Here is an 18,459-nt window from a genome sequence, read left to right as displayed (position 1 = left end):
AAGAAGTCACGTGACTTATGTCCATATCTTTACAATTAAAGGAGTAGTCCAGTGGTGACCCAGTGGTGAACAACTTATCCCCTATCCTAAGGATAGGGGATAAGTTTGAGATCGCGGGGGGTCCGACCGCTGGGGCCCCCTGTGATCTCCTGTATGGAGCCCCGACAGCCCGCGGGAAGAGGGCGTGTCGACCTCCGCACGAAGCGGCGTCCGACACGCCCCCTCAATACAACTCTATGGCAGATCCGAAGCGCTGCCTTCAGCAATCTCCGGCTCTGCCATACAGATGTATTGAGGGGGCGTGTCGGACGCCGCTTCGTGCGGAGGTCGACACCCGCTATCTGGCCGGAGAACCGGGGCCCCGTACAGAGAGATCGCAGGGGGCCCCAGCGGTCGGACCCCCCGCGATCTTAAACTTATCCCCTATCCTTAGGATAGGGGATAAGTTTTTCACCACTGGACTACCCCTTTAATCTTAAAGTCAGGACCTCTAACCTGACACACGATACTGCCAAAATATAAAACAGCAAAAAATTCTGAAAAAAAAAATAACCCCATTTTTGATGAAATTATGCCTTTATAAAGCAATGCTATTTATAATAACCAGGATCAAAATTCTACAAATCTAGTGTAAAAAAAAATGAATAAATGGAAAAGTGATAGGGTCTGAATTCTCTTCATTTTTGTCTTTTCTTAAAGTTACTGCAAAGCAATAGACTGAGCAAAAAAATACAAAACGGTAACAATGTATACATTTATTAACACAAATAAGAACTGCATACTGATTTATGGGTACAGCAATACACAAGTATAAGCCATAAACCTCAGAAATACTGCCCCCTGCGGCCAAATTACCATGGAAAATACTATATCAGCATAGTACGGTAGTGTAGATTAAAAGTACTGCAATCATTGTGATTAACATTATTAGTGCAGATGTGCTGTAACCCAAAGCAACATATAGGCCCTCATTTACTAAGAGTGGAGTGTAGGTTTCTTTGTGGCTTTTAATTCCCTACAATTTATTTTCCACGGTATTTACTAAGGTTTCCCTACACTTTGCTTTTTTTTTTTTTTTTTTACACATGCTCTGATCTGTAGGGTTTTCCTCAGCTCAAATCCACCACATTTTATGTGGAAACCTTAGTAAATATGTTGTTTTTTTTGTGAAAATGTTGGAAACACGCCCCTTTTCAGAGACTGCGCCCCCTTTTCCCAGCGGCCATGCCCCTTTTTCGTGTTTTCTCAGCAAAATGGAGAGTTAGTCTGTTTTTTTTCAATTCTGGCGCAAAATCTGGCGCAGACAGAATTTCTGGCGTAATGCGACAGAATCTGGCGCACAACCCGCCAAAACATGTCGGGTTTGCAATAGTAAATGAGGGGCATAGATTCTGCAAGATCAGCACTGAAAAGAAAGGTCCGATCTGTGAAATTTAGCAGACTGATACTTTTATCCATTAACTCCCGAATGATAATCTCAGTCTCTCGGTTCTTTGGCATTGTGTACGACTGGTGTATTAGTAGTTCTACAGGACAATGACTCAATAAATGGTCTGGAGGGATATATCCAAATATACAGCCATGCAGTCCTCATTCTGTAGCAGCAGAATCATCCATCATGGGCACAGTGTCAAAGCTGATTTGTATATAATGCTATCTGCATATAACTGCTTGGAAGGCACAATACCCAGATATTAGTGTACTCACCGCAAGTGGTGCAATGTTTTGCATGTCCCAACCATATCAAATGGCTAATACCAGCACAATAAAATGATCTTACCACAACTAGTGGGATTCCTTTACTTTTTTACTATATTATATCTTATAATAAACAAGCTAAATTCATCTAGCTTCTATCATAACATGGTTTCGGGGCAGTGGGCTCAGTGCATTAGGATCAGTGTATCAGCTGGCTTTAACTATTACAATGCCATCGGGTACCATCTACAATAGTCTTTGGAAGAACCACAGTGTGCAATACCCATTGTGTGCAATGCATTGTACTAAAGACTCTGCTGCACTGGAAGTGATCTGTAATAAGACACAGTTCTGGTCTTCTGTTCACAAGGAACTAAGCTACTTTCCTAGAAGGTCTACAAGATCCCCTGAGAGGCTCAGAGAAATACAGTATAGAAAGGACCATAAGGAGTCCTGAGCATTCCTCAATGTTTAATCATGCTTCTTATTGTTCTCTGTGGTTGGCAAGGAAGATATAAAGTCTACTATGAGTTTTGCCGATTTTCGTGGTCGCTCCATCACAACTGAATGCCCGCAGTTCTCTAGGATCTCCACTTGGCTTCCAGGTATTGCTTTAGCCAAGACTTCTGCTCCAGAAACATCAAGCACCTAAGACAAGAGAAAAATAATTTATGCAAGAGTATACTGAGGCATAGAAATAAACCATAAAGAGTTACTGGAAATATGGAGGGTTTAAAGGGGGTCACCCACCAGGGACCTCCTTCTAGAGGCCAAAGCAGAGATGCTTACAAAGATTGGTTCTTGTTGACATATTCCATGCTTAGCCAAACACCCCTGCAACAAGACCCCCCGCGATTTCGGCTGCTGCACCCCAGACATCCGCTGCATGGAATTTCGATCCGTGCTGGATGACTGGTGATGCGGGGCAGAGGCTCGTGAAGTCATGGTCACGCCCCTTTAATGCAAGTCTATGGGAGGGGGCGTGGCAGCCGCCATGCCCCCTCCCATGGACTTACATTGAGGGGGCGTGGCTGTAAAATCACGAGAGGGGTGTTGCACCCGACACTCTAAACGCATCCTTTGCCTAGGGGATAAGATGTCTAGGAGCGGAGTACCCCTTTAACACAAATAAGAACTGCATTCTGGTGCAGAGGTAAAAAATACAGAAATAGGCATACAAATCCTCATAGAAAATAGTAGACTTGTACTGTATAGCTATAGAAGGCAGCTGACAAAGAGTAGAAGACATTTATAGCATTTCCTATTACTTCAGTACATTTTTTTGGCTGAATACTCCTTAAGTGGCTTGTATAACGCATTTTTAAAGCAGTTCTCGGTACATTTTCAACATATCTATCAGGAAAGTATAAGAGAGACACGTACCTGGTCCTGTCTGCCCCATATAATTTGAGTAGGAGCAGTGATTTTGTGCATGCTCTCATGTAGAGTGTGACGTGACTTCTCTTCTACCATATCTAAAAATACTGAAAAATAAGATGGTGCCCATTATAATCTTTAGGGTGGAGCACTACATGCTGTCATCTGTTATTCATAAAAACACATTTTAAAAAAAATCTTGTAAAACTTGTGCAAGGTTAAGGGTTTGTCTCATGACTGAAGCGGCTGATCAGATGATCTCTGGGGGTCTGGCTTCAGACACCTTCAGTAACAACAGTAGTATTACATGCCAGGCCTAAATAAATGGTTGGCCATTAAGTGGCATACATAGAAGATAGACACCCCCCAGCAAAGAATATAATGGACTCTCACATTGAGTTTGGTAATGCAACTCTTAGCAAATGACAGTGGTTGGGACCTTAAGCGTTTTAGAGTCTGTAGAATGATATGCGCTGTTCCGCTGGATTTAGGGGATTTAGTTGAGGTCCAGTAGTCACGCTAGCTTTAGCGGGTATATAGTTTAGAACTCACGGTTTAGTTTAGGCTGAGGCCGGCAGGTTTTCTCGCCTAGCTTGACTTTGAAAGTTGCGCAGATCCGTCCTGCTAGTCCAGCATCCACGAGAGCAGCAACCCAAGAGAGCGATCATTGGCTACAGCTCCCTTATATGGGCAGGGGCTGGACTAAAGCTAATTGGTCCAATACTTCTGTCAATCATCTTTACATAGAGTTATGGGTAATCAGGTGACTCAAGGACCTCCAAAGGTCCTCCAACATACCATAGAGGAACCAACATAGTCACATGACCGAAGGTCCTGCAACGCTACCAAGGTAAGTACTAATATGCACTATATTAAATATATACATTATTAAATATGTACACTTAAACATCATAAAATTAGAGAAGGAAGAGGAGACTAGGGGCTGTCCCACCTGGGGGACCCTACCTGAACGTAGTAACTCTGACTTTGGGTACCACCATACAAGGTACGGTATGCAATACGGTACCGGGACGCCACACCTGCAATCTAAAGTACAAAGTCCATAGCAGCCATCATTTAGTCAAGTGAAAGTTACTACAAGTCCCAGCAAGGTGAAATGCTCCACAGGGTTACTCTGCTCTGCTCTATACTGTAGAGGACATTACCATCATTACTGCCTCAGTAAAAGATAGTTTTTCGTAACCCTGCATTGTGATCATTATTGTCCCCAGTGCTTGGCCCAGGAGAACTGTCTAAAGCTTCTGAACCATGCATCAGCCCAGCACCACACCACATAAACAGACACCTAGCACCTATACAGTGAACATGGGATAAGTCTAAATGGTGGGACAACCCTTTAAACCAAATGACAACACTTTTCTTTGCATTTTTACTGGAGAGCAAAGTCCTACACATATTCATTAACCCATAACAAAGGTTATGACCTAACTAGTGCTGGGCCCACTCTGCAAAAAGGGCCCCATAGCATCCACATTGTATGTTCCCCATTGTGAACACCTAACCCATTCTTTGTTAGTGGCTCTCTACCCTTGGCTAGTACAGTGGGTCTCAAATGAGAGAAAAACCCTTCTTTATGACATCTACCGTATTTTTCGCCCTATAGGACGCACCGGTGTATAAATAAAGATTTTGAACCTGTTGCAGCCAACAAAGCAGTTTCTACAGAACCCAATAGTGGTCTTCAACCTGCGGACCTCCAGATGTTGCAAAACTACAACTCCCAGCATGCCCGGGCATGCTGGGAGTTGTAGTTTTGCAACATCTGGAGGTCCGCAGATTGAAGACCACTGCATTGGAGGTAATACTCACATGTCCCCACCGATCCGGACCCGTCACCGCTGCCCTGGATGTCGCTCCATCGCTGTCGCCGTGTCCCTGTCGTTCCGGAACGTCTCTGCTGCCGGCCGGGTATCCTCACTCTCCGTCGCCGCCATCACGTCGTTACGCACGCCGACGCACGTACGCGACGTCGAGGAAGGTGAGCGCCGGCCATACTGGGGATCCCTGAACGGAGAAGACACTGAGGAGGCAGGTAAGGTCCCTCCCGGTGTCCTGTAAGTACTAACCCGGCTATTCAGTCGGGCTGTTCGGGACCGCCGCGGTGAAATCGCGGCGGTCCCGAACAGCCCGACTGGACAGCCGGGTTAGTGTCACTTTCCCTTCAGACGCGGCGGTCAGCTTTGGTCGCCGTGTCTGAAGGGTTAATACAGGGCATCACCGCGATCGGTGATGTCCTGTATTAGCCGTGGGTCCCGGCCGTTGATGGCCGCAGGGACCGCCGCGATAGGGGTGTATTCGCCGTATAAGACGCACCGACTTTTTCCCACCAGTTTTGGAGAAGTCTTATACGGCGAAAAATACGGTATATATCCTAGAAAAGCATATGGATAGGCTTATCTTGTAGAAACAACCCTGATAAAAAAGAAACTATTAAGATAGAGAAGCTTCTCCTAATATAGAGATCTTTCAATAATCTTTTGATGCAACATACACAAAAAAACATACTTAATATTCATGAAAAAATTGTAGAAGATATGAGATTATTTCCCTACCCTGCCAAACAGCCATGTATTATTAATAATGCTATGATCCTTATTATAGACTGTAATGAAATGCCTATTCATTGCTAGCCATGGTTATACATAAGTAATAAGCAGGTCTGTCCCCAGCAAAATGTTATATTATAATAATTTACATCTATTATAACTTACATTTTCTATAAAAGTCATTGTGAGGAATGCGAACATCCACAAGTCCTTGTAAGACCTGAAAAAAAAAAGATAGAAACTATTGGGATTAGATATAATGCATACAATGTTACTATTATATTGCAGTCTTCCCCCAACCTGTGGTCCTCCAGCTGTCGCAAAACTACCACTCCCAGCATGCGGCTTCGATATTCTGGTGGGGTTAAAGGGATACTCCTCCCCTAAACATCTTATCCCCTGCCCAAAGGAAAAGGGATAAGATGTCTGATCTGGGAGCACCGCGATCTCCCTGCTACACTTGGCCTTCGTTTAGAATGTCGGGAGCAGCTTCAGAGGCTTGTGAAATCACGGCCACGCCCCCTCAATACAAGTCTATGGGAGGGAGTGTGACGGCCCTCACACCCCCTTCCATAGACTTACATTGAGGGGACATGGCCGTGACGAACAGGGCGTGACTGTGATGTCACGAGTCAGATGTCTGGGGTTCTGCAGCAGATATCGTGGGGGTCCCCAGCGGCGGGACCCCTGCGATCAGATATTTTATCCCTATCCATTGGATAGGGGATAAGATGTCTAGGGGCAGAGTACCCCTTTAAGGATCAACTCACATGCATTCCACATGTTAAAGGGTACCTCTCATCAAATAAGCTTTTGATATATTTTAGATTAATGAATGTTGAATAACTTTCCAATAGCATGTTAATGAAAAATATGCTTCTTTCTATTGTATTTTTCCCGATCAGTCCTGTCAGCAAGCATTTCTGACTCATGCTGGAGTCCTAAACACTCAGAGCTGCCAGCCTGCTTTGTTCACAGCCAACAGGCTGTGAACAAAGCAGGCTGGCAGCTCTGAGTGTTCTCCTTTGTGAACAAAGCAGACTGGCAGCTCGTAGTGTTTAGGACTCCAGCATGAGTCTGAAATGCTTGCTGCCAGGACTGGTAGGGAGACCCCTAGTGGTCATTTCTTCAAAGTGGAAAATTAAATAGAAAGAAGCATATTTTTTAATAACATGCAATTGTAAAGTTATTCTGCATACATTAATCTATAATATATCAAAAGTTTTTTTGATGAGAGGTACCCTTTAAGGACAATTGATTTATAATTTTTCTGCATACGGGGCTATATGAGGGCTCATTTTTTGCGCTGTGGTCAGTAGTTTTAATTGGTACCATTTTTGTTTTGATGGGACTTTATATTGTTTATTATAAAAAAAAAAATGTTATGGTATACGAAGTGACCAAAAATTAGCAATTTTGAACTTTGGTATTTATTTTTTACATGTACGCCATTGACCGCACGGTTTAAATAACCTTAAATTTTAATAGATCGGACATTTACGCATGACGCAAAACCACATGTTTATGTTTATTTTTGGCGCTGGCGGCACATACAGCTGGACTGCAAACTCATAACTCTGACACGTTGGTGCTAATTTGAAGAGAGTCTATAATATACATTTCGACATATAAAGATAAGTAGTTCTCTCATAACAAGTAAAAGTAAAACTTCTTATTCAAGCCTTGTAATAAATCAAGAAAATGCAATAGGGTTAAATGCAATCCTATATAAAGAGCAAAGATCCACAATGAGATATCATGATGAGCGGAGTAAAAAAATAAATAAAAAAAAAAAACTTGTTTACAACAATGTCTATTGTTGCCCATGGGCAGAAAAATGCATTGGCAGACAGATATGGCGTTCTGTACCTAATATACGTAATTACTGGTGTGATTTTAGGTATATATGTTTGTAGTATGTGTAGAATATTTCCTTATGCACCGAAGATATGTATTACTTCACATTATTTGGACCCACTAGTCATGCTTCATATCCAAATACACAGGGGAACTGGTTAGTAGGGCAGAGAACTAACAGCCACATAGAATTCTGTGCCAAACCTACTACGAAGAGCCATCTGTGCCCAGATCTGTACCCAGCCAATTCTGCACAGTGACATATACTGTACATATGGAGCTGTAACATATAATGTAACGTGGAGACCATGCTCCGTTTTCTGACATAGAAGTAGCAATGGGACATATGTTCAAAACAATTAAACTATATTTTACTATAAATAAATATTTTTTTATAGTTACATTCAATACAAAAGGTTTCAGCTCTGACAGGATTTGACAAGTAGCTTTACTAAACTCCTGGCTGACAAATTCATAGTGTTATGCATTAATACAAGACCTCTTTAACCCTACAGGAGTTGTAATGGCAGCCATATTGGCTGTAACCAATGTAACCTTAACGGGGTGCGGCGTGGAAGATCACGGGGGTCCCCAGCGGCGGAGTACCCCATTAATGACCCCAGCGCCGGAGTACCCCATTAATGACCTCAATGTTTCTCTATGAAGGGGAAATAGCCCCATATTTCACATTTAAGCTAAAGGAAGACATGATGGATTTTTGGGAAGGTTTCATTCCAAAGATCCCCAACAAATTAACAATATTGTAGACATGAATGATGTTTTAAAGACAGGAAATGGTGTAGATTTTTTTCTTTTAATTGTATTATTTTTCGGAGGGCTTATCCAGGATTAGAAAAAAAAACATGGCTTCATTCTTCCAAAGACTGCACCACTTTCATGGTTTGTGGTACTGTGGCTCAGATCAACCCAAGTAATATCATACACATCCTAAGGACAGGCCAGGCTGTAAAGTTAGTGTAGTTCATATTATAGTGCCTGTACCTGTGTTTGATGGCTGGTCCCGCAATTGTTATGTGATCTTTCCCCTGATGTTCATTTTTATCATCATACATCACTAGTTAAGGGTTGAAAGGTAGCATGGTAGTGCTTCCATGGGTGTTGCGACCGCTGGGTGGGAGGGAGATAATTTTCCACAGGGCTGCAGCTGTACTGCAATGGGTGGGGTGACCTCAGACTTACAAACAAGGGATCCTGGGACTTGTAATTGGAGGGAAGGAACGCCGACAAAAAATAGCCAGTACACAAAAAGAAAGCAGCAGCGTTATGGTGGACTCACAACATAGTTGTTTAGCACCACGACAAGCACGGATCTTCCCAAGCATGTCCATTACTGTCTGGCAGGTAAGACTTAAATAACAGTGAATACAGTGAATACCCCATATAATGTGCTGCAAAATCTGTAATAGAAAATATCCACTATGTATTGCCATTCTCTATAAAATGAGGTTGCAAAATTAAAGATGGTCATGATGGGCTGCCATGGCCAACAAGGCCCCTTTTCTCTCAGTTTTAAAACCATGGGCTTCACCGATAAGGGATTATCAAAAGTTCCCATAGCAACCAAAGATCAGTTTGAATTTTCTTAACTGCTTGAAAAATGAAAGTTGTCCTGGACTGGTTGCTATGGGCAGAACCACTAGTTTGACCAGTAGAAAAAATAAAACTATAAATGTCTCAATACTCACCTGTGGTGGAATCTTGAAGCGGACGTATGAACAAAGCTTCAGCATTTGCTCCATTTCTTCTGTGGTGGATGGAATTAGGGGAATCTTTTCATCATTTCCAGATTCCTTTATGTCTTTCAGCTGTTTCAGGAATGTGCTGTCATTGGGATATTGCAAACCTTCATATGGAGAAATAGGGAAAAACAACTGAACAAATTCATACAATAAACGGATTCCAAAAGGATCAACCCTTACCATCCCCCCCTTATGTAAAAACGGAAGCATATCAATTAAAGATAATGTTTGTCTCAATAAACTCTTGCTTTATTCTTGCTGTTCTGTTCTCCATCTTGGTGGAAGTCCTTAATTTTTTTTATTTACTGATGTATTATTAATAAAAGTATATTTTGTATTTTCTCTTAATGGCTCCAACTGTTTTAGTGTAGTACCATATGTCTATGGGAGCTTATTATACAAGCATTTTTTACCACTTCATAGACAGGTGTAATCATATTTTAGGGGGTTATAGAGCCCCTTATAATTAGTTTATATTGTCCCACACCTGTTTTATTGAATTCTAATTAAATAAACTACAGTCATTGAACTTGGACTCCCATATTGTTGAGTGGATTAGGCAGTGGCTGAGGGACAGACAACAGAGGGTTGTAGTCAATGGAGAATATTCAGAGCAAGGTCTTCTTACCAGTGGGGACCTCAGGGATCTGTACTGGGACCAATATTGTTTAATATCTTTATCAGTGATAAGGTCTCAATGTTAAGGTGTGTATTTTTGTCGATGACACAAATATATGTAACAAGGTTGATGTTCCTGAAGGGATACCAAATGGAAAAGGATTTGGGTAAACTTGAGGAATAGTCAGAACTCTGGCAACTAAAGTTTAATGTAGTAAAGTGCAAGATCATGCACCTGAGATGTAAAAAAAAAAACCCTCGGGCACAATATAGAATATGTGATACAGTCCTAATCTCAGTATCTGAGGAAAGGGATGTAGGTGTAATTATTGGGGGTCCTAGTATGTGAGATGTCACCGTTTGAGGGTCCACAAGAACCTGCTACTTGTCTGACATAGGCATAGCCCTGAGCTTGTCCACAACGGGTGCAATGGTGGTTTGGAAGGTGGAAACAATGACAGTGTACCTGAGTGAAAACTGCATAGTGGGTCTTTGGACCTCTGGATTTGTGTCCTATCTTTAGAAGTACCGTGCAGCAAAACTAGAGTATTATGGAGATGCTGTCAGCGATTTGGTCTAAGAGAGTGGGTAGGCTGTGGGAGACATCTGCTTTGTGAGAAGCTAGTTCTCAGAAATTGTGGGGGCCATGTAGAATGTTAGGCAATGGGAGCCTAATCCAGACCTGTGTGGGCTGTGTGAGACCTCAGCTCTGTGGGGAATAACAGCTGTTTCTACATGGACCATGTGAGACTCCAGCCCTGAATAAGAGATATAGGGACCAAGAAAGGGAACTGAATGGCTGCCCAGAGGCCTGTATCATAGCATGTGTGTTCCAGTGCAGGAATATAAAAATAAGAGCGTATATAAATGATTTTTGGGTGCCAAATTAATTAAGTAATTAACCAACATGTACTACAACATTTGTTCAAGGTGAATGACCTGCCTTAAAGGGGTACTCCGCTGCCCTGCTTCCGGAGCTCCTCTCCGGAAGCAGGGCAGCGGAGTACCCCTTTAAAGCCACAAAAGTCCCAAATAGTACTTCTCATAACAGACTGTTCCCTCAGCATACAATACAATTACTAAAGCAGATTTATCACCTTTACTGCACCCAGGAAGAAATTTGAGCAAAATATTAGTGGCAGTGCCATAATGTCATCAACATAGATTTGTCTATTTACCATTGTGCCCACTGCACAGAATGACCCATAATATTGTGTTGGCAAAACAGCAGGGTTCATATCAGTTTCAGTCACATATGACGAATACATTGTTAAATTGTTTCCTAACTGTTGTGGCTTTGTGGAGGTTTTGGAAACAGTGTGAACAGAACCTAAAATGGACCTGCCAGTATAGATTTACCACATAGAATCAGTGCATTTACCTGCAGGGCAAATTAAAGTCACACTTGAGATGTCAGACGGATATTGGGAAGCATAAACCCCGGCAACACATCCACCCATGGATGTACCAACAAGATGGAAAGGCTTCTTATTCAGATTTATGCTTTCAACAAACTGGAACAAAAAAAAGGCACATGGCATGAAATCTCATATTTACTTCTTGGCTAAAAAGATTCCTGCTTAAAATAATAAATAAAATGCAAATACTTGATTAACAATACCTGACTATTTTGTGCATACTACTCCCATGTAGACCAATGTGTCTCTATAGTTACAGGCTACAAACAGACGCTGTGTAGTCTATAGTCGGGTATATTCACAGGTACTGTACTGAACTCAATGATGAAATCTGTGGCATGAAATCCACAGCATAAATCTGCAGTATATATATATATATATATAGTTAGTATGTCTGAACATATCCTAATACTAGCCCTAACAAAAGAGCAGCTGGTTAGCCTACCAGGGAAAGTGGATGCATGGCCAATAAACTTTGGCGCTTACATTCCATGTTACCTGATACTGCCAGACAGGGGTCAAGTCCTGGGGAAAAAAAGAGTGTGGGACCTCACCCAAGATTTCCACTCAAGAGCTGGTCCTGCAGGACTCCCGCTAATGGGAATGGTTATCCTGCTGTGGAAAAAGTGCAGGAACTCAGTTCCTACACGTTTCTGCAGGACCTGAGCCCTGCTGCCAGATTTAAACAAGCAGCTGCTGGCCACAGTTGCCTGTGGTTGCTGCTATGGTTCTTTACTGGCATTTTACCCTGCATAGCGTTTCTATGGTGTTCTGACCCCTGGCTTGTTTACCACATTCTACACTCACATTCTACCCCTACTATTCTACCCTTTCCTTTGTATTTAGTTAGGAAGAGACAGTCATCCAGTTGGGGGCATCACCTAGGCTTAACCATATGGAGGGGGCACGTCGGCTGTTGCTTCGTGCGGGGATTGAAACGCCCCGTTCCTGAAGAGAGCCAGGGCCCCGTACAGGAGATCGCGGGGAGTCCCAGCAGTCGGGGATATGTTTTTGGGCATGATAGATCCCCTTTAATTGTGTTTATTTATTAGATAACAGATTGTTAACAGTGTAGGCCACCAAAACATTGGTTTATTCCCCATTCATTTTACTACTGCTTTTTTTAAATTTGCTTATTGTTTTTTCTGCCTGTACGTTCTGCGGAAACGTGTTTTATAGAAATGAGGACTCTATAGTGGACAGTCCAAAGGGATTATTATATTTTTAAGTCGTCACGATTTTGTCTTAGCATTTTGATTCCTTCTATTAGGTGAAAAGATGAAGCAGATGGAATGTAATCATCTTACACGCAGCATGACAGGGGAGATTGTAATCTCTAAAGAATTACAAAGCAGCGACATATCTCCGAAAGAGAGTGTGACATGTGTTTATCCGCAAATGCAATCTATCAAAGTGCTATTAATGTGATTGTATTCAGGCTTCTCCTTTCACATTTACATTTGTAAAATAAGTTACGCAACAATTTGCATGGATGTCTGGTATCCGTCAAGGTTGAACAGAGCTTAGGGGTTCAACTCTCCTCTGAAGACACATTCCTTGTGCATTATTATAGAAGCATATAAAGTTCTAGATAATAATAAAATGGATCAAAGAAAAGGTTGGCTTGTTTCAGATACAGCATTTTGCTTTTTTTATTTTTTGCAAGTGCTGCAGTTTTTGTTCCCGGAGTTGATTCAAAAGAAATAAGTAATATAAAGGAAGGACTTTTTCTTCTGTTTTATACTAAGAAGAACTCTCCCAGTATAAATTTACATTAGGATAAAAAAAGAAACCATTAAAGTTACTGGCACTATATAATTTCCTAATTGTAATGAAATTATTATTCTATTTTAGGGGTTGTCTCGCAAGCCCAAAATTTAAAGCATACCTCAAATATTTAAAGGGTAGCTCCCACCATCCTATTTTGTTTTTTTCTGTCCCTGTCTATTGCACATCTATCCCTAACCCCCTCCCTGCTTTAATTTTTATTTTTACTATATTAAAAATGCCTTTTGTCTGCCTGGCAGTGTGCTCACTACCAGGCAGACTTCCCCAGCAGGCACCATGTCACTGATGCCTGCTGGGGGGGACTTCCGCCCTTAGTTCATCTACACAGGGTGCCTCCAGCTGTTTCATCACTACAACTCCCAGTTTGCCCTGACATCTATTGGCTGTCAGGGCATGCTGGGAGTTGTAGTGTTGAAACAGCTGGAGGCACCCTGTGTAGATAAACTATTAGTTACATGCGGCGCTAGCCCGTCCCCTCCGTCTCCCTCCCTCACCCCCCCCCCGCGCCATACCCCGTTCCCTCCATCACAACACCCCCCCCCCCATTACACTTACTGCAGAGTCCGGCAGCGGGCGTGCAGGGACAGCGGCGGCGACGAGGCGGAGGTGGCGGAGGCGATGTGCGGGACGAGTGGCCTCCCAGCCAGTGGCCGGGGAGCCAATGCGCTCGCTCCCTGCCTGTCTGATTGACAGGCAGGGAGCGAGCGCAGGCTGAATGAAAAAATACCAATGCCCGGCCGCATCGGTCCTTTTTCAGGCGTGACGTCACGCCAGGCTGCAGCCGGCCACCAGGAGGGAGACCCCTAGTAGCCGTTTTTCAAATGTAAATTAAACAATTTTAATTTAAAAAAAAATTATAAAAGTATATTAGAGATATGTTGTAGTACATAAGTACTACAACATATCAAAAAATAAAGTTGGTGACAGTGCCCATTTAATCACATTACTACCGAGCAGCACTTGTCATTTCTCTTAATCCTTTTATTTCAATTCTGAGAAAACTGCGTTTAAAATTTTTAAAATCTTTTTTTTTTTAAACGTATCTCACTGATCCCCCCACTGCTGCTGTTCCATTAGCTTCCAGGTTCCTGATGATCTTTATTTCCTCGTCCTGTTTTGGCACAAGGAAATGACTGTTCAGCCAATCAGCCTTCACTACTGCAACCAGTGATTGGCTGAGCAGCCTTTTTTGTATTTTTGTGACAAGAAAGTAAGGATCAGTGGGGATCTAAGCACTGATAGAACTGCAGCAATGTGGGCCCAATGCTTTTGTGATTTTTTTTTTATCCCAGGACACTATCTTGTCCCTGCAAATATTGCCTGTGTGTCTCAGCTGGGACAAAATACAGGAAGTGTGGGGGTACAAGTAGGGCTTTGTGCAGGCTTCTGGCTTGTCAATCAGCCTGCTGTATGAGCCTCACAGAGCCTCAGTGCACAGAGTCAAATTGTCAGCTCTGACGAGTAAGAGAGGACGCTTCCACATTAGATCTTAGTGGAAGCAAGTGAACATCCCCTCCTCCTCAGTGAACTGTATGCAGAGTGAGAAACATTAATAATGAATTAGGAATCATAAAAGGATTAAAGCCAGAATTTTACCACATGGACAGAATCAGCAACAGTTAGAATTGACAGGCAGACTTTAATACTCTGTTTTCTCTACAGTACATACCTGGTGTATTCTTTTGACCTGACCACTGAATGAGTAGTCATCTATAGCAGAGCGTGTGGTTCCCTCATGCCCGGGCATATCCACACAAATCAGGTGTAGGTTTTTAGGAAGGAACTGTAAGACAACATAATATCAAAGATAACATAAAGACGATTCAGACAAATTCAGAATTTGGAAATCTTGATTTACTGTGTCTGATGCATCAATCCTGCCACCCTGGCACCATACAATGAAGAAAAATGGCCATACACAAAACTAACTAAGCAGAATCTATTAATATCAATGACGTTGGCCAATAAGCTCTTGTGTATGGCCTGCTGAATAACCTTGGATTGGAAGTGTCAGGGGGAAGAGGAATCAACTCGTCAAAGCCTTTGTTACCAGAGGAGATCAAGTGAAGATACACTCACCTTGGCTATGGCCAGCCACATGTCTTTATGAGCAGAGAATCCATGTAACATGAGGATGGATGGCTTTGGTCCTGGTCGTCCTCGGCATGTATAACAGAATTTGTAGTTCCCATTGGTGGCGTATTTAACCTGCATTCCTAAGGCCCTTCGCCAGTACCTGTAGCATAACCACAAGGATTTTACCATCAGTTTTTATAACAAGATCCTTGTTCAGAGTTGGACGAAGGACTGAAAAGTCTATTCTTAAGGAAGAAGAAGGGAAGTGGAGTGCAAAGTCTGCTGAGATGTTAACCAAAAAAATTGGCATACGAAGCCTAAATAATAATACTGCAGAGTTCTTAAAGGGGTACTCCCGTGGATTTTTTTTTTTTTTAAATCAACTGGTGCCAGAAAATTAAACAGATTTGTAAATTACTTCCATTTAAAAATGTTTCTTTCTGAAATTCTTTTCAGTCTGACCACAGACAAACCTCTGTCCGTACCAGGAACTGTCCAGAGCAGGAGAGGTTTGCTATGGAGATTTGCTTATACTCTGGACAGTTCCTGAGACAGAGGTGTCAGCAGAGAGCACTGTGGTCAGACAGAAATTAATTCCACAAAGAAACACAACTTCCTGTGGAGCAACCAGCAGATGATCAGTACTGGAAGGATTACGATTTTTAAATAAAAGTAATTTAACTTAATGGCATCAGTTGATAAAGAGTACCCCTCTAAATAACATTGCCTTATGATATTGCCACATGATAGAGCCACACTAGGGTATGTTCACCCATACATAATCTGCTGCCGATTTTCTACATCAAAAATTCCACTGACGGATTAGCTGCAGACCCATTAATGGAAATGGGTAGCAACATAGTCTGCAGCGGATTATGAACGTGGTTGTAAAAAACTGATGTAGACCCTTCGTGTTGGTACTGGATGGTGGAACATACCTGTAGGTCACCTGTATAACTAAATAGTGACTCTGCTAGACATTACAGGATAAGGCAGTGGTAATAGCAGGGAGGTCATTGTACTATTCAGTAGAAGAGTAATTCAATCTTCTCCAAGAGCACCAAATCCCCTGCATATACAGCAATGAACAGAGACAGGCGCCCTCATAACAAAAGGCTATGATTTACCTTATTCTATATAAATTATAGTTTAAAGATAAGCTTAAAACAGTCATTAAGTTAAGGAGGCAGCTCCCTGCATGTTTCTCCCCTACCTGCTTGATTTCATCAACAGATTTTTTTACTTTTAAGAGTACCCCTCATGATCTTGTTAAATGTTAAAATTCTCCCAGTTCACTGCCCCATCATGATAAATCACTCCCTGCCTTTATTTTTATTATTTGTTAGTTTTCTACCTTGAAATTGCTCTGTATTTTCTGCTCAGTCTCAGATTAATAGACTGGCAAGGGGAATAACCCAACAGGCATGACATCACCTGAAGCCATTCAGGGGAGAACTTCCTCCCTAGCTCTGCTACACACAGCCCAGAAAAGTTCAGTGTGAACAGCGCAAGTGTGGGTCTCCTTAAGCTCTACAGACTTCCAGCCAGTGAAGAGAAGCAGGTGTTCCATCAGCCTTTCCCAGGAGTGTGGTAGCCTCCTGGGAAGGGTTTTCCTGCATGGAGCCCCGGGAGCCTTGGGGTTCTACATCTCATTCCCAGCTGGCGAGGGGGGGGGGGGGAAGAGAGAGATAGTGTCTACAGCCAAGGTCAGGGAGAGATGTTCCAGAAGGCGCCTGGGTTGGCAAACACTGCCTTAGGACCCAGAGTATTGTATTATACTCCAGAGCTGTACTCACTATTCTGGTGGTGAGATCACTGTGAAACAGAACCACTTTTTTTAGATTTATTATTTTATTATTATATAGATGTATAGAGGGTGGGGTGTAGCTCTGTATAGGTATATGCAGAGCTACACCCCCCCCCTCTTTCCCATATGTATATGCAGAGCTACACCCCCCCCCCTTCCCCATAGGTATATAGTGTAACTCTGCATATACCTATGGAAAAGAGGGGGGGGGGGGGTAGCTCTGCATATACCTATGGGAAAGAGGGGGGGGGGGGTAGCTCTGCATATACCTATGGGAAAGAGGGGGGGGGGAAGTGTAACTCTGCATATACCTATGCATATACCTATGGGAAAGAGGGGGGGTGTAACTCTGCATTTACCTATGGGAAAGAGGGGGTTTCCTGGCTACCTACCTGCCCTTTTACTTTGCAGGACACCAAGGAGGGCATTATTACAGTTTGTGGGCCTATAGATGGGAAGATTGTAGAGGAGGGGAGGGCACTGAATATATGCAGAGTCTGACATGTTTTTCCTGCAGATGTCTTATCCGGACAGAGAAGAAAAGGAAAGAGGATGCCGCTGATCAGAAAAGACGTAGTTGTGAGTCCCAAATTGTAACTGTAATCGCTTATATGGTATACACATCCTGTGTACAGCTGATATCTACCGCCATATGGTCCTGTATATAATCACTTATATGGTATACAGATCCTGTGTACAGCTGATATCTACCGCCATATGGTCCTGTATATAATCACTTATATGGTATACAGATTCCTTATAGTATACTGGTCTGTATATAGTGGTTTTATTCAGTACAGTATGGCGGTATTATCTAGTTATTGTGTGGTGGTATATATTTACTCCTTGTATACCAGTATTATTGGTCATGGAAATTTACTTACGTTAAAGTGTTTCTTACATATATAAATTTTTATGTGTGTGGGATTTGGGTGGAATAGGAGCGTGGCAGAAGATTGACGAGCTGCAGAGCCTATCAGGAGCCCTTGCCTTTTTTTTTGGTCCGGGGGCCCCGAGTGTTGTCAGTCCACCCCTGGGGGGAGGGGAGGGAGGGGGTGTAATTAAGGGGGGTGCGTGTGTGTGGTGGGCGGGGGACGGGGTGCTAAACAAAGGGTCCGCCCCAGGTGCCAAATGCTCTAGGTACGCCCCTGGGGTGTCACCTCTAGTGCATGTAACCCCTAGCCCCCCGCCCAAGAAAGCTACCCTGAGCCATATCAGGTGGTGCTACCTTCTAGTGATGATGAGGATAGCGGTGAAGAGGACCCAGCCAGTGGGGGTTTGTTGAGAGCCATAATACAGCAGGAGTCACCTACCCGCTTGGAGAATTTCATCTTTGGTGAGGAACTGGGCAAAGATGATTTGGTGAAGAAAAGGAAGAAAAAGAAGCAGAAAGTTCACGAAACTATGTCCTTTGTGTTTCGTCCTTTCTATAGTGGAAAGGGGCCAGCATGGGGGGTATAGCAAAGCTTCAAAGATGGCTGCATATGCAATAG

General features: G+C 42.8%; 1 protein-coding gene across 3 annotated transcripts in view; it reads right to left on the bottom strand.

The window, feature by feature from the left end:
- Positions 1–1,058: 1,058 nt before the first annotated feature.
- Positions 1,059–18,459, bottom strand: part of ABHD6 (abhydrolase domain containing 6, acylglycerol lipase) — a 40,293-nt gene continuing 22,892 nt past the window's right edge. For all 3 annotated transcript variants that reach the window (XM_056524454.1, XM_056524456.1, XM_056524455.1), the window contains exons 3-9: positions 15,163–15,319; positions 14,753–14,866; positions 11,259–11,391; positions 9,206–9,363; positions 5,808–5,862; positions 3,082–3,182; positions 1,059–2,346 (exon numbers count right to left, since the gene is read on the bottom strand). In XM_056524454.1, the coding sequence (XP_056380429.1) occupies positions 2,170–2,346; positions 3,082–3,182; positions 5,808–5,862; positions 9,206–9,363; positions 11,259–11,391; positions 14,753–14,866; positions 15,163–15,319 (895 nt within the window). In that variant the 3' untranslated portion in view covers positions 1,059–2,169. The remainder of the gene's footprint in view (positions 2,347–3,081; positions 3,183–5,807; positions 5,863–9,205; positions 9,364–11,258; positions 11,392–14,752; positions 14,867–15,162; positions 15,320–18,459) is intronic.

Source organism: Hyla sarda, chromosome 6 (assembly GCF_029499605.1).
Source record: "Hyla sarda isolate aHylSar1 chromosome 6, aHylSar1.hap1, whole genome shotgun sequence".
NCBI lineage: Eukaryota > Metazoa > Chordata > Amphibia > Anura > Hylidae > Hyla > Hyla sarda.
Note: the sequence above shows the minus strand (reverse complement) of the source record. Positions and strands in the feature narration are given on the sequence as shown.